Source organism: Doryrhamphus excisus, chromosome 11, assembly GCF_030265055.1.
Source record: "Doryrhamphus excisus isolate RoL2022-K1 chromosome 11, RoL_Dexc_1.0, whole genome shotgun sequence".
NCBI classification, from domain to species: Eukaryota; Metazoa; Chordata; class Actinopteri; order Syngnathiformes; family Syngnathidae; genus Doryrhamphus; species Doryrhamphus excisus.
Window position 1 is genome coordinate 13,871,982 of NC_080476.1, and position 16,505 is coordinate 13,888,486.

Here is a 16,505-nt window from a genome sequence, read left to right on the forward strand (position 1 = left end):
AGCATACTACATCAATATTTTTACAAATGTTGTGTTGTTCATATTGTTTATATCAAGAAAATAATTGTTTTAAAGTTATTTTTCAATATTAACATTATTGTTGCTGAATTGTTTTTGTTTTGTATTTTTTTTTATGCCTAAAATTTTTCAGCATCGCAATCGACTTTGTATGTAGCGTAATTTCCAATGACGGGAAACTGTCAAAATGTGTGCCCTGGATACACAAATATGCAGTGTGTGTAGCGTACTTGTTGAAGTGTACTTGCAGCCTTGTATCGCCTCACCTTTTGCTTCATTTTCCTGCATTCCTGCAAAAACTCTTAAAGACTGAATAAATACAATCCACTCACTGCTATTGTATGGACCTGTGCTTTATCCAGGTTTGCAATAAAAGTGAGCAAAAGTCTTGTTTATTGCTTCTTTGCTATCAAAACATAAGAGCATTTTGTTACATATTGTTACATAAGTTATACTCATAATACCTACAGTGCATTATAGCTCATCTCTTTACAAATGGCAAAAATATAACCAACGATAATGATAAAAAAATACAACTGGCTTACTCAACCGTGTCATTTTGTTGAGGTCAATCCCCCCAAAATGACCTGTGGAGCCAGAGTGAAGTAGGAGGCCTTTAGACAATAGCTATTGGTGCATTTCAGCTTCTCGGACTGAATTGTATAACAACCCCATGACATCTTCCTAAAAAAAGAGGAATAGTTAAAATAGTGTGCAAAGCCCACATCTAGCAGAATGTAAAAAACACATTTTTAACCAGAACCAACAATGCCGGAGCTGCCCGGGACAAGGTACGCCCCGTTTTTCTGCTGGGGAAAAGGGACAACATTAAGCGATGGAACAAACTCCGACACAAGAACAAACAGCAATTTCCTGTCATGGATCGTTTCGTATCCACATGCCACGACGTTTGAAGTGTCCACAAGTTGAGTTCAGTAGATGACATGGATGGTCGACACCTTCCTGGGACATCCACACGCTACTTGTTTTTGCAGATGGTCTCCAACCTGTCGAGGAGTTTAATGTCATCCTCCAGCTGCTTCATTTCCACCTCCAGGCGCATTTTGCGGGTTTTCATTGATGGGGTGTCGATTATGAACGGGAGGCGCTGGTACTCCGTGTTCAGCTCATTGTATTTGATCTTCAGGTCCTGGACGGAGAGCCGGTGAAATCACGTGAGCGTTGACATGTGATTCAACATTTCCCTATCATCGTATTAGGCAGGCGTCCTATTGCACTGCTTAAATCACACCTCTTTATTTTGACTTTCTAATGCTTTCCATTATGAAAGGTGGTGGAGGAGCAATCGAGGAGCGATCACATTTAGCAAATGACATATCTTTATTTTGACTGGATGGTTTTAGGGTCTCATAGGCATTCTATTATGAAAGGCGGTGGTCAGCATATGTAACCGTCGAGGAGCGATTGGGTTACTTAAAAGATACATATGTATTTTGACATTGTGGATTATTTTGGGGTCTGTCTAAAGCATTCTATTATGAAAGGCGGTGGTTAGCATATGTAACTGTTGAGGAGCAATCGCGTTACTTAAAAGATACGTCTGTATTTTGACTTTGCGGATTATTTTGGGGTCTGTCTAAAGCATTCTATTATGAAAGGCGGTGATTAGCATATGTAACTGTCGAGAAGCGATCGCATGACTCAAAAGATACATCTTTATTTTGACTTTGTGGATTATTTTGGGGTCAGTCTAAAGCATTCTATTATGAAAGGCGGTGGTTAGCATATGCAACTGTCGAGGAGCAATTGCGTTACTTAAAAGCTACATCTGTATTTTGACTTTGTGGATTATTTTGGAGTTGAATTAACGCTTTCAATTATGAAAGGCGGTGGTTAGCATATGTAACTGTCGAGGAGCGATCGCGTTACTTAAAAGATACATCTGTATTTTGACTTTGTGGATTACTTTGGAGTCTGTGTAAGGCATTCTATTATGAAAGGCGGTGGTTAGCATATGCAACTGTCAAGGAGCAATTACGTTACTTAAAAGATACATCTGTATTTTGACTTTGTGGATTATTTTGGAGTTGATTTAACACTTTCAATTATGAAAGGCGTTGGTTAGCATATGTAACTGTCGAGGAGTGATCCCGTTACATCTTTATTTTGACTTTGTGGATTATTTTGGGGTCTGTTTAAAGCATTCTATTATGAAAGGCGGTGGTTAGCATATGCAACTGTCGAGGAGCGATCACATTACTTCAAAGATACACCTGTATTTTGACTTTGTGGATTATTTTGGAGTTGATTTAATGTTTGCTATTATGAAAGGTGGTGGTTATCAAATGCAGCTGTGGGGGAGCAACCACATTCATGCAGTGATCGACTTTACAGAGTCAGAGTCGTTCATTTTGTACCTGAATGATGGCTTGACACTCCTTATCCGAGAGGTATTTCATGGTTTCGTGCTCTTCCTGCTTCTTCAAATTAATGTTGTACTCCTCCAGAGCTTTTTGATGCTTTGCTTTACGTCGCATCAAATAGTTGGGCACCTCCCCATAATCCTGCAGGAGCAAATATTCATGAATGGGCTGCATAAGTGGATGACGTCATCAGTATGAGGAATCAGAAACTACTCATCTTTATCTCTTGCATTCAAAGTTGTTTCAGATCAAAAATGTCAGAATCTCAGGAAAATACCTTTTTTCTTATGTACGCAGGGACAAGACCTGAGTTTCTATTATGGACCTCCTTGTATCCCTTGCTTGAGTCAACGACACAGGGAGGTTGTTTGGGCACCTTGGGTGTGGTTGTCTTCCTTTTTGTAGGGACGCCAACGGGCGGCAGAAAGGGCCCGGAAGGGACGGCAGGTTTCTTGGTTGTGCAGGTGCAGTGACTCCTGACGTGCTGTTTGACTGGAAAATACGGTCAGGGGATACGATCGCTTCAGATACTTGACAGCCATAAGCCGACTGACTCACTCTCAGGCAGTTTGGGTTCTTTGGAGTGTTTTTTCAGGAAATTGGCCGGGACTGGCATTTCCACCCTGCTTGGCCCCATGGTTTTCATGTTGTTTGTTGACCTGGCCTCTTCCAGAATGATTGGCCGGAACTTGGACACGTACCTTGGGGGGTGGCACACATTGTTAGTCGTGGCCAGAAAAATGCATTAGAAGCAAGTTGAAAAATGAAAAAAACGACATACTAACTCCTTATGATTTCTGTCAAAAATCCCCGCCCTCAAACATTGGCATTTTATGCCATTTTTGGGTGCTTGTCAGGCCCCTGATGCGTGTGTGAAGTTTTCCCTGTTTTTTTTTTTTTTTTTACCAGAAAAGCGCATTAGCAGCAAGTTGAAAAAAACGGAAAAAAACGCCATACTAACCCCTTACGTTTTTTGTCAAAAATCAACGCCCTCAAACACTGCCATTTTATGCCATTTTTGGGTGCTTCTGGGGCCCCTGTTGAGCATGTGTGGGGTCTCCCTTGTCATTTTTTTGACCAGAATCAAATCAACAATATGGGAGTCCAAACAGAATCAACAACTTCCACAGATGCAAAAATGCCCTCACAATTATTCATCGTCTCACTTTCAAAAATTGCAAAAGATGTGTTTTGGTTTGATATGGTTCAAACCTGGAAGTTGGAACCATATGAGACAGAAATTTCATTTGGAAACTCAACTTTTCAGGTGAAAAAAAATCATCTAATTACAAAAAAATCAAACAAGTTAAAGCATTTATTTTTTACATGAAGAAAAAATATCAAACCATGACGCTAAAGTACTGAACTGAACCATAACAAGACCGGAAATCGTACTTTTTTTTGAATAAAAATAGTTTTGTGCAAATGTTTTTCTACAAAAAAAAATGTATTCGCTTCAAATCATTTTCCAAACGTCTGTGCAGTTAAAGCAAATAAATACTGACAACCTGCAACAAAAGAGTTAAATTCCAAGGGTAATATTATATATTACTGTATATATATATATTATATTCTTCCTGTTACCTTTGCGGCTTCTCGATGATGACATTCTTCTCAATGAAATTATGAATGGACTCTTGTGGGTACAGTTCTCCCGCCATCTCCGTCGACTAATTAACTAATTGACTAATCGATCATTGAACAGCCGATCGGGGTGTCTCAGGGTCGCCGGCTGGGTTCCGATCCAAATGCGTTGGAGCCAAACATGATTGGGCGTTGCGAGTGCAAAGCTGTGTGTTAAACCGACGGGGGGGGGTGTTGCCGCCGCCGACGTACTTCCTGTGTTTGGCTGTGTATTAAAGGTCGTATCCGCTCTGCTCGTGCACGTCAACGCGCCGGACGTCGATATCCTCCTCTGTATGAAAGTTACGGCACATTGTCTTGCACGGCGGCGTCACGCCGTTATTTCAGGTGTGCATGGAAGAACCCGGGGGTGGGCGATACTGCACATTCTAGTGCCGATATCATAGCAACCGATATCATAGCAAGTCAATACATGGTCAGTATTGCCCATACCGATACCTTGAAGCTCCTTCACTTGTTGATCATGGTGATAAAACACAAGATTTTCTGCAAAAGAGATCAACAATGCTTATAGGTAGTGTCATATAATGTCACAATATTAACAAAATATCACATTGTTTTGATTTCTCTTAAAGGGGAACTGCACTTTTTTGGGGGGAATTTTGCCCATCATTTTTTCTCTTTCCCCTTTGTGTGCATTATAATATGAGTTAAAATGAGGTAGCTAACAACAAACGTCACAGGATGCTAAAGCCCTCACAAAAAAATTGACATACCTGACTTGTATATTAATCAAGATAGTCATATTATTGTAGCAGCTAACATGAAAATTTTATTTTTATGCAGTGGACTTACACGACACCGCGCTAATCGCTAATGTCAGCAAGTGGATAGCTAGCTCTCCATTTGGCTACCAAGACTCAACAAGATGCTTTGTTTACATCGTCGGTATTTTTGACCCGAGGACTGGAACGCACGTGTTGTGCTGGAAGATACAGCCATGCCAAGGAGAGTCGACGTCGTAAGTGTTGTCGCTGCTGCTGTTGACCAAACTAGCATAAGTATGCGTATCAATGCGTCTTGGGAAGTGTTTTAAATCATCAAAATACGGCGTAGTCGAAATAGGTGTGTCCCAATGACAGCATTGTAAGCTAGCTCATATTAACTTGTTTTCTTGTGTTATAATGCACACAAAAGGGAAAGAAAAATGTGTTTATTCTTGTCAATGATGGGAAAAACAAAATAAAAAAGTGCAGTTCCCCTTTAAGTCACATGGAGGACTGCAGGAACCCACAACTTGAACCTAGTGTGAACCTACCACAGGGATTTCAATCTTGCCGAATGCTGGAGCCTATCCCAGCTGTCTTCGTGTACACCCTAGACTGGTCGCCAGCCAATCACAGGGCACATATAGACAAACAACCATTCACACTCACATTCATACCTATGGACAATTTGGAGTTGCCAATTAACCTAGCATGTTTTTGGAATGTGGGAGGAAACCGGAGTACCCGGAGAAAACCCACACATGCACGGGGAGAACATGCAAACTCCACACAGAGATGCCCGAGAGTGGGATTGAACCCTGGTCTCCTAGCTGTGAGGTCTGCGCGCTAACCCCTAGACCACCGTGCCGCCCTGTAAAATATTTATTGCACAATTTAAGAAAATATGTATAGGCCTAAGTAATAACCTATTGAGTGTTATTGACCTGTTTTAGGAATATTTTAGGAATGGAGCGGTGGGGTGTAGAAAGATAAACAGAAAAAGCAACAAATGAAAACGATAATCAAAACAAATCTCTGCAAACAAAAAAAGAGGTGTCATCGGAAATATTCCAGTGAGTACATGTGGTTTGGTTTTTTGTTTGGCCAGAGGACAACGTACAACCTGTCTGCCTGTTGTGCTCCGAGGTGGTCTAATGAAGCTCTGAAAACTTTAAGCTGCGTTGCCATCTGGAAACTAAACATGAAAAAAATTTTGAGAATTTTTTGAAAATAAACTAAAAGAACATCAGAGCCAATAAAAAACAATTGACTCAACGTGTGTCACCAGAAGTGACGACAAGAAAGCGGTGCAGGCGTCATACAGAGTTGCAAAACTAATAGCAAAAAATAGGAATAATAATAATGGAATAATAATACTGAGAACGCAACATTTCGCCCATGTACTGTGGGCCGCGGACATTTTTTAGATTTTCAAGTGGGCCCTGAGTTGGTAAAGTTTGTGAACGTTTTTTTGCGAAAGGTTTTTTTTTTTTAGTTGCAATTTTCGAAAAATTTCCAACTGTGAACAAATTGGACGCCAAAAATTTGAGGTGTCCAACAGTTAGGGTCAACTTTACTGGGTTAACATAAACAACTATAATCAACCCGTACTGTACATCTTCTACAAAACTGATGAGTCCAAATTTAAAGTCGAGGTCCTCTCAAAATGTCATTTTGTTTCGGATGGTGAGGGTATGCTGGAGCCTATCCCAGCTGACTTTGGGCAAGAGGCAGGGTACAGACTGTTTTCTGCAAAAAGGCTCTCATTTGAGAGCGATGTTATTCGTGGTTAGCTTACCGGGGGAGGGGGGGCCTGCAGGTAAACTTTATTTTTTTCTTTACGCCATATGAGCAATACAGTTGCCTACCTCTAGCCTAACTGAAATACTGTATGTCAGTGATAACAGTCATGATTGGACACAGAAGGATTTTGATAGCTACATGTTTCGACTCCCGTGCGATGGTGGAGGACACAAAAGGATTACACTTCATATCGGAGACCAGTCAGTAAAACGATGACGTTTCTGTCAAGGAAAGAGCAAATGTTCTCCAAGATTCCTTTTATCATCACGATACCTCAATAATGTAACAATTACAATCATGGAATGTCCATTTTACCTGCGACTAACCATTTGAAAATATCCATAGACTAGAAATCCCTGCAAAGATCTCTGCGTCATACGCTAGGACGTCAGATGAGTCAAAACCAGATTTGGATGGTTCATAGGTCGAGCTACAAAGTCAAGGTGCACATTTGAAGTGAGGTGACGTCATATCAAACAATGTGTTTCGTAACATCAAGCGTTCATCATGTTGACACGGGATTCCAGTGGGGGAGGATGATGACCCGCCCATGAGCGACTTTTGATGTGCCCGTTTTGGAGACGCTAGCCCCCGCCGGCACATCGTGCTACTTGTTGGACACCAACGTTTCAAGGAGTTTGAGGTCGTTCTCCAGCTGCTGCAAATCGGCCTCCAGTCGCGTCTTGCGCATCTTCATCGACGGGGTGTCGATGACAAACGGGAGGCGCTGGTAGGTCAGGTTCAGCCTGGTGCACTTCTTTTTCAGGTCCTTGTGGGGGAGAAAAATCATGATTAGTTTATTGGATCATAGAACATGAAAATAATGATGATGCATTCTGCACTTCAAACAGTTCCAAGGGTGGCTTTGCTACGTTTGTGGTAGTTTCATGAACTTCAGTCATCCCTCGTTCATTCCAGACCCGGCCGCAATAAATTAATTTCCACAATGTAGGCCAGGGGTCTCAAACACGTGGCCCGCGGGCCAAATGTGGCCCGCAGGACACTAGTTTGAGGCCCCCGCCTTGATATGAAAGTTTAATGTTAGTGCGGCCCGCGCAAGTTTGATATGGATGCTGTATGGTATCCATTCATTTTCTACCGCTTTTCCTCACGAGGGTCGGGGGGTGCTGGAGCCTATCCCAGCTGTCTTCGGGCGTAAGGCGGGGTACACCCTAGACTGGTCGCCAGCCAATCACAGGGCACATATAGTAGACAAACAACCATTCACACTCACATTCATACCTATGGACAATTTGGAGTCGCCAATTAACCTAGCATGTTTTTGGAATGTGGGAGGAAACCGGAGTACCCGGAGAAAACCCACGCATGCACGGGGAGAACATGCAAACTCCACACAGAGATGCCCGAGGGTGGAATTGAACCCTGGTCTCCTAGCTGTGAGTTCTGCGCGCTAACCCCTAGACCACCGTGCCGCCTGTATGGTATCATGTACCCAGAAAAAATTATTACGTTTGATTCATGTTCATGTTAAAGGTTAAATAACTGTTAATAGTTATCCTCCCTATCCATGTGGAAGTGGTAAGTTTTTGGCTATAAGTTTAAAGGAAATAAGATATTTTAATTAATTAAGATATTTGAGAACAGTGGAATGTTTTATCAGAGCTTTTATTGTAGAAAATCGGAACCAAAGCACTGAAAAATTTGTATATTTTTCTGTTCAATAAATGCGTTTTTTTTTTTTTTTTAAACCTGATGCGGCCCAGCCTTGCCCAGACGCTAGCTCCAGTGGCCCCCAGGTGAGTTTGAGACCCCTGATATAGGCGTACTAGAGCCCTGTAGAGAGGGCAGGTAACACCCCTATAGTCACATGTAAACCCCTGTTATTCTTTGTTTACACCACATTGCTCAACTGTAATACCCAGGATCACTCCAGGGATCACTCCAGGGACACAAGAGAAGATTTTAAACATGAAGCTACTAAGCTAACTCATTAGCCTCACACGGAATCCGATGCGGTCGCCGGAAGCATTCCGCAAGATTGAAATCCCTCTTATTCTGAAGGGACTTGAGATGGATGCTAGCTAGGGAGCTAACCAGTGACCTTCAAATGTATTTCTAGTAAACCTAAGCCAAAAATTTACCACCTCCACACTGAATAGGAGAACTTCTCGCGCTGACTTCCAGCAGTGTTAAGGTAATGACATGTAAGGTAATGTCACGATGTTTTGTGTAATTATTGCCACATTGTGACTCACACTAGCGGCACAACAGTACAGCAAAGCTGGTAGTCGGGAACTGATATTTTCCTGAAACTTACCTGTGTGCTACTGCTGTAGAAAAAAAGTGACGAAAGAAGGGAGTCTAATCGTTGTTTTGATAGGTACCGTGTTTATATCGCCATTGAACAAAAGATCAGTCAAAATGGCCGACTGTCTTTTGAAGAACGAATGAAGTGAGTGGTCTTACCTCAATGATTTCCCGACACTCCTCGTCTGTGAGGTTTTCTATTTGTATTTCTATCTCCGACTCCTCCGGTTTCTTGTCATCGCCGGCCTCCTTCGGCAGCTTTCCTTTGCGCCGCAGCAGATAAGCGGGTATCTCGCCGTAATCCTGCAGTGGGTCAAAAAACATTTGTAGTTCCACGCTGTCTGGATCTAAACGTTGTTCTGGAGTGAATACCTTTTTCTTCACATACACAGGGACCAGTCCCGAGAATTTATTAGGATACTCCTTGTGTCCCTTGTTGGTGTCAACAATACACAGCGGCGGTTTGGACACCTTCGGGACGGCTGAAAACATCTTCTTGGCGGGGAGGCCGGCAGGCAGCAGAAAAGCCCCCGCCGAGATCATGGGTTTCTTGTTGGCGCAGGTGCAGTAAACGTTCCTCACGTGCTGTTTGACTGCGGAAACAAGGCGACAGTGAACGGGACAGGAAGTGCTGGACAAGAAGTGCTCGGCTTCGGCTTGGGCTCACTCTCGGGTAGCTTGGGCTCTTTGGCTGAATTGGGCACTTCGACCACCGTCGGCCCCGTCGTCTTCATCACCAGAGCGTTGGAGCCATACCTGAAAGTCGGCACAATGACAATGCACAAGGTCATTTTGGAGCAAGGCACGGAATTCCTGAAACCGGATACTTTTGTCCCTCGGAATATCATGACTTTATTTTCCATTAATTAATAAAACACTTTCATGGTAGACTACGGTCTAATATTGCTGGTGTTAAAATCTACTTTATTTAAATAACAAACTGAAACATTGTAATGTGCAGCTAAATGTATGCTAGCACTGCACACAAAGCACGGGCAATGAATACAAATGAAATACAATGAAATAATTTGTTACCGGTATAAGCCAAGAATCTATGGAGGACCAAAACTGCCAAAATAATAAATACATAAATAAATAAAAGTGACAATAAAAACAAAAATGAAAAAAATATCAAAAAATTAAATACACAAAAATAAATATAAATGGAAATAAAAACAAAAATAAAAAAATATATACATAAATAAATAAAAGCAAAAATAAATACAAAAATAAAAAACAAGATTCAAAAATTAAAAATAAATACAAAAATAAATGTAGAAATAAATACAAAAATAAATATATAAATAGAATTACATATCAATAAATAAATAAAAGCACTCTGCTCTCATATGTATTTATTTCATGCAGCAGACAATGTCAGCTTGAAATGCAGAAGGAAAAACTATTCAAATGAGGGGGCGGTCCTAAGTGTGTCTTGGGTTGAACTGTTCGCCTATTGGTTGATCGACATGTGAGTGCGAAAAAGCTCCGTCGGGGAGGAGAGAGATCAGGCTCCAATAAGGCTTCCACCCGGAAAAGCAGGTAATCCGGGGAAGCATTATCTGAAATATCTGCTAGCAAACGGAGATCCCTGGAGACTTCCTCTTGCTGTGGCTGTTTGCAGGCATACCTAGTCGATTTTCGCACTGACATGTCGATCAACCAATAGGCGAACAGTTCAACCGAAGACACACTTAGGGCCGCCCCCTCATTTGAATAGTTTTTCCTTCTGCATTTCAAGCTGACATTGTCTGCTGCATGAAATAAATACATGAGAGCATAGTGCTTTTAGTTATTTATTGATATGTAATTCTATTTATATATTTATTTTTGTATTTATTTCTACATTTATTTTTGTATTTATTTTTCATTTTTGAATCTTGTTTTTTTTTGTATTTATTTTTGCTTTTATTTATTTATGTATATATTTTTTTATTTTTGTTTTTATTTCCATTTATATTTATTTTTGTGTATTTATTTATTTTTTCTTCATTTTTGTTTTTATTTTCACTTTTATTTAATTATTTATTTATTATTTTGGCAGTTTTGGTCCTCCATAAGAATCTACTCAAGATCGTACAAACTAACTGTGATTGTCCACTAGTGTGCCTTGAGAAATTGTCAGGTGTGCCATGAGGAATTATCCAATATCACTTTCTATAATTAACATTTATTAATCATCAATATCCACGTATACATGGACCCAAATATTGAAAATTGCATTTGGTACATTTGCTCAAACGGAAAGAATTTAACCTTTGTATACGCCTCATTCCCAAAGAATAGTCCCAATGTATACGCCTCATTCCGAAAGAATAGTCCCAATCCGAATGAATATATAATGGGATTAACAGGGGTGGAATATTCCTTTCCCCAATCCGATTGACGTATCTTGTAGCCGCTCAAACGGAAAGTTGTCAGGGGGCGTTCTTCTTCTTCTGTACTTTATTGGCGGTTGGCAAGCAGCTCTCGTGTGCATTAGCGCCACCTGTGGAACAGAATCTAAACCCTTCTATACGCCATTCATAAGTCCATAAATCAAAAGAAAATATATATCTATATAAAACATGTACCGAGTTGAATTATAAAATATTAGCAAGATTGAATTTGATCCTGTCCTGGTTAAATTAACACGCAGATCCAGACGTTCGACAGTTTTAAAAATGGAGGCCAGCAAACGAAAAACTGGACTGGACAAACGAAAAACTGGCAATATGGAATTATTCCAACAAGTGAAAGAACAACTCAGGAAGGGAAGTCGATATCACATGATGTTGATGTTTACGTTTTACTGGGCATGCCCCATTGACTATTCTGTTGGATTATACCGACGCATGTAGACAAGAGATTGGAATATTCCTTTCCATGGATACCATTGTTTCCGGAAAAGTCATTCGGAAAGAGAAAAACTCCTCATGTAAACATGGCTACTGTCGAGTGTCCGTGGTGTAAAGACTGGCAGAGCAATCTAATATCAGTCCGTGTAGCAACACCTAGCTCGTTCCTCCTATAGACTTAGTGATGTTTTTCCAAAAAAGGTTGAAAAACACTGGACTAACTAATCTAGATGTCTCCTTCCCTTTAATACATTCATAATTTAAAAAAAGTTACGTTTTGTTAGAGGAACTGCAAGTCACGAGCTCAGCCCTCATCTTACGAAACACCTCTCACACTACAACGCTACATCGAAATTCTTTTATATATTTCTAAGTTGTTCAAAAACAGTCCCTGGTAACTAATTACGCTGATAAAATTAGTAATTCCGTTACTAGTGTGAATATTTTAGGAAAAAATAGCCAGTAATTAACCGAAAATGATTAGCTCATGCACGTGCAGCACAAACACTGCATTACTGTACTTAAGATGGCTACTTTGGCTAGCAAACGTTAAAGAACCAAAGACCCAATAACGAGTAGCTAATCTGGACAAATGAGCGTGTTTTACCTTTGAGGCCTCTCGATGACAACACTCTTTCGAATGAAATTGGGAACGGTCTCCTCGGGGTACATCTTCGAGGACATCTCACCGACATGACCCGACTCCAGTTAGCAAGCGATCGAGGGAGCTCCTCGGTTCCGATCCAAATCTCGTCAAGCGATGAACGCTTGTGGGGGGAAAAAAGCTTCAAATAACAATGCGGGGAGTCCCATTGACGACGCATGGTCATGTGTCTGTGTATGAAAGCGACCTGCTCTGTATACGTTCAAATCTCCCAGTAGCCAATCACGTGACGTGGTCCCGTTCCAAGGTGACAATTCATGTCTGAGTTGGTAGTGACGTCACTCCAGCTGATCGCGCAACAAAGTCACGTAGTTAAGTTGTCTGTGTTGGCAAAAAAAAAACTCATTTATCATATAAACACACAACATTGATGAATATTGTAATATTAACATTTGTTCGGGAACAACATTGAATGGACTGGGGTACTGAATTGTGTGGGTTTCCAAGCTGTGATTCAGGAAATGGGCGGTAGAGGGCAGCAACGCAGCAATGCCGGGTTCGATCCAGCCTGAGAGTGAAGAATTAGATGAAGTAGTAGAAATATTGCACATATATTAAAATTAGAAAAGTAGAAAGTAGAAAGTTGAGATATTCGCACAATACTGTTTTTAATGTGGCTGCTGTAAGTGGAGTTTTTCCCCCCGCGAAGGATCAATGTGTTGGAATGATGCTATTTCGACACTAGATGGCGTAAAAGACCAAGGTCATGCAGCCCTCTCTAAAGGCGTTGCGTTTGGTGGTACCCAGTTCTTGGTCAGGGTTCCTGAATTGTTTCAAAGCTTATTTAACTGTTCATTAAAATCAGACCCATTTTGTTCTTATTATATTTTCTTTTATTTAATCTCACCCCCCGCCCCCTCCAAAAAGTATCAGTTTCATTGTGTGATGTAAACAGATGTTTACAAACTTCTTGAATGTGATTATACCAACATTTTCCAAGTGTTTGCTTCCTAATCTTGGAGCGATACAACATTTACTTTCGGAGCTTCTGCTTACTTTATTTTCAGATTGATGTCAGACATTTTATTTGCTACTTCCTCCTTCAAGAGCGTGTTTTCCCACTGAATCAACCTAATTGCTTTATAACGTGACCTGGAATGCTATGCACGGATATTGGGAACAGGCTTTCCCAACATAATCAAACTCGCTGACCCCGACATTTATTCAAGTTCCAGTTAGTATGTCTGCCTTTAGACAGTAGAGTTCAATTTATAGTGCTTCTAAATCACCACCAAGTTACATTTGTGCATCACACAGGGACAGTCTCATCCAAACAATCCAACAGTGCTGTCCTCCAGCTGGAATTAATGCAAGGTTAATGGTCGGTTCACTTTTAATTTCCTGTGCGAAAAGACTGCCAAGTCATTTTCCCACCAATTAATGTCCCAAAATAAAATAACGGAGGTATTTTTAATTACAGCTCTCGGAGTTCTACATACACTTGTTGAAGATGACATCATTAAGAAATCACCACTGCAGATTGAAACACAGTGAAAAATGTCACATCATCATTCACCCTTAATCGGTAATAATTGATAAATAATGTCAAAATATTGTCATAATATTACAAAAAGAACATTTATGATGATTATTTAAGATGTAATAAAAACTCTTTATACTAATAACAGGCTCATGTATGGAATAGTGTGCTGGGGGAGCAGGCTCAAGAAGAGGAGGCACCTTTCCATCATGGACAACTTGCAACATCTCCCAACAGAAGAGCAGTGTCAGTGGCAGATTACTATCACTGCCCTTCGTTTGTTGCCACTGAGCTGGACAGCCTGACATCCGTGGCAAAGTCAAAGGACACCTAGGAGATTCCTTTCCATCATGGACAACCAAGCATCATCACCTAACAGAAAAGCAGTTTCATTGGCAGATTACTATCACCACCCTTCATTGGCAATGAGCTGGACAGCCTGACATCTGGGGCAAAGCAAAGGACACCTAGGAGGCTCCTTTCCATCATGGACAACTTGCATCATCTCCCAACAGAAGAGCAGTTTCAGTGGCAGATTACTATCACTGCCCTTTATTGGCACTGAGCTGGACAGCCTTACATCTGGGGCAAAGCAAACAACACCTAGGAGGCTCCTTTCCATCATAGACAACCAACGTCATCGCCACAACAGAAAAGCAGTTCCAGTGGCAGATTACTGTCACTGCCCTTTCATTGGCACTGAGCTGGACAGCCTGACATCTGTGGCAAAGCAAGGGGCACCTAGGAGGCTCCTTTCCATCGTGGACAACCAGTGTCATCGCCTAACAGAAAAGCAGTTTCAGTGGCAGATTACTATCACTGCCCTTCCTTGGCACTGAGCTGGACAGCCTGACATCCGTGGCAAAGTCAAAGGACACCTAGGAGATTCCTTTCCATCATGGACAACCAAGCATCATCACCTAACAGAAAAGCAGTTTCATTGGCAGATTACTATCACCACCCTTCATTGGCAATGAGCTGGACAGCCTGACATCTGGGGCAAAGCAAAGGACACTTAAGAGGCTTCTTTCCATCATGGACAACCAGCGTCATCCAACTCAAGAAACAATGACAAAGATCTGGCAGACTTTAAAAACGCTTCATACCACCAAAAGCCGGAGAAGATGGACAAAAACTCAAATCAAAGAAGCCAAAACCTAAAATTGTGACTTTTGTGGGGTTCTGCGGGAAAAACGACACATCACTTTCATTTGAACTGGTTTTCATCTTTTAGGAGCGACTTCGTTTCAGTTGACCCGCCGTTAAACTTGATACTTTCTTTTGGTCAAGGCCAACCAAAAAGCACTCAGGGTGTTTGTTGATGCATAATTGATAAGTGAGGAGGAAGGGGGACCAAAAAGGGGAAAAAGGGGGAGACGGCTACAGCTATGCTAGCTGTTACTGTATGTCTGGACAGTGATTAGTGGTGAAAACCTTCACATTTATCTCTCAAGAGGTTTTGGGGGTGAGGTTCTTTCTGTGATTATGTAAATGACCAAACTATGAGGCTCAGTTGAAAAAGCCAACCAGCACCTCACATTCTCTGTTTCTTAAAATAATGCGCCCGTAATTGAGCTCATCCTGTTGGCAGACAAGCTAATGAGGTGTCTAATATTAGCCGGGATTAGATTAGGCAGTGAGTTGAACATTAATAAAATACGGACATGTAAATGTGTCACTAGGCTAGGAATGCAGGAAGCACTTTGTCATTTCAGGTTAGTCTTTGTCATCTAACAGGAAAAAGAGGCTTTATGACAGAATCGTCAATCGTCCTCCTAATACTGCAATATTAGACTGTAGTCTACTATTAGTCAAACATTTACTAGAAATACGAGTAGTATTCTGGTCACAATGTGGCAATAACTACACAAAACATTGAGACATTACCTTACATGTCATTACCTTAACACTGCAGGAAGTCAGAGTGAAAAGTTCTCCTATTCAGTGTGGAGGTGGTAAGTTTTTGGCTTACTAGAAATACATTTGAAGGTCACTGGTTAGCTCCCTAGAATACTCCCTTCAGAATAAGAGTTGAGAAATGTGACGTAAACAAATATTCATATACATATATTCGTTTGGAGACGGGAGATTAGGAAAACAGGGGCTGCGTTCAAACATGTTTTGAGTGTTTCTGGGATTTCTGAGCGTACTTAAATGCAGCAGATTGTACTTCCATAGTACGAGTTATGTTAGTTTGTCTTTCTTTTTATTTAGACCTCAAGTACACACAATAAATATGTTGCTATGATGTTTGGGCGTGTCCCTGAATGCATCTCACGTCGCTCCGTGGCTGAACAAACGAGGGTGGTGTTTGTGAGAAGACGATACGGTACATATACGGCGTGTTGCATTCGGATTTATAAAAGAGTGTCGGACTCTGGACGGGTGTCGCTATGGTGAGGTGCAACAGCGATTAGTAGCATCGCTCTACAGTCTGATTGCGTGGGCGTATGAACCACAGACGGGAAGACACTCGTGATGTCCCACTGTGCCAATATGTCACCGCCAAAAACTCCCACTGTGATCCAGGGCCTGCTTTTTCGCTACTGATCTATATTTCATCCCATTTTTGACAACGGATATTAAATTTGCAGTACAGAGCGATCGTCTTGTAAGAAAGTGTTGCCAACAGCTCTGTATATCTGCATATTGTATTTATTTGTGGTATTACTTAGCGGTGGTGTACAAGCAGATGGAGGG

The 16,505-nt window shown here is 41.2% G+C and overlaps 2 protein-coding genes across 3 annotated transcripts; both read right to left on the reverse strand.

Annotated features, from left to right (window-relative positions):
• Nucleotides 1-336: 336 nt before the first annotated feature.
• LOC131138822 (enkurin-like) lies at nt 337-4,327 on the reverse strand. Of its 2 annotated transcripts, none has more exons than XM_058088087.1 (5): nt 3,987-4,327; nt 2,961-3,103; nt 2,779-2,894; nt 2,397-2,543; nt 337-1,168 (listed from the first exon to the last, which is right to left on the reverse strand). In XM_058088087.1, exons 1-5 carry the CDS (start codon nt 4,061-4,063, stop codon nt 998-1,000), a joined length of 654 nt encoding a protein of 217 aa, XP_057944070.1. In that variant the 5' UTR covers nt 4,064-4,327; the 3' UTR covers nt 337-997. The 2 variants fall into 2 exon arrangements, with proteins under 2 accessions (XP_057944070.1, XP_057944069.1); XM_058088086.1 differs by having other exon boundaries at nt 2,680-2,894.
• A 2,469-nt stretch (nt 4,328-6,796) lies between these two features.
• Nucleotides 6,797-12,589, reverse strand: LOC131138823 (enkurin-like). The gene is made up of 5 exons (XM_058088088.1): nt 12,269-12,589; nt 9,492-9,580; nt 9,197-9,417; nt 8,984-9,127; nt 6,797-7,325 (listed from the first exon to the last, which is right to left on the reverse strand). Exons 1-5 carry the CDS (start codon nt 12,343-12,345, stop codon nt 7,164-7,166), a joined length of 693 nt encoding a protein of 230 aa, XP_057944071.1. The 5' UTR covers nt 12,346-12,589; the 3' UTR covers nt 6,797-7,163.
• Nucleotides 12,590-16,505: the final 3,916 nt, after the last annotated feature.

Bases quoted from the DNA above. Each gene is read 5' to 3' on its own strand.
- LOC131138822 (XM_058088086.1), bottom strand. From the start codon at position 4,063: ATGGCGGGAGAACTGTACCCACAAGAGTCCATTCATAATTTCATTGAG. The intron at 3,104-3,986 runs GTAACAGGAAGA...CCACCCCCCAAG, and splicing joins ATCATCGAGAAGCCGCAAAG to GTACGTGTCCAAGTTCCGGC. The intron at 1,169-2,396 runs GTACAAAATGAA...CTCTCCGTCCAG, and splicing joins AGTGTCAAGCCATCATTCAG to GACCTGAAGATCAAATACAA.
- LOC131138823 (XM_058088088.1), bottom strand. From the start codon at position 12,345: ATGTCCTCGAAGATGTACCCCGAGGAGACCGTTCCCAATTTCATTCGA. The intron at 9,128-9,196 runs GTATTCACTCCA...GACCCACTGCAG, and splicing joins CTGTGTATGTGAAGAAAAAG to GATTACGGCGAGATACCCGC. The intron at 7,326-8,983 runs GTAAGACCACTC...CTCCCCCACAAG, and splicing joins AGTGTCGGGAAATCATTGAG to GACCTGAAAAAGAAGTGCAC.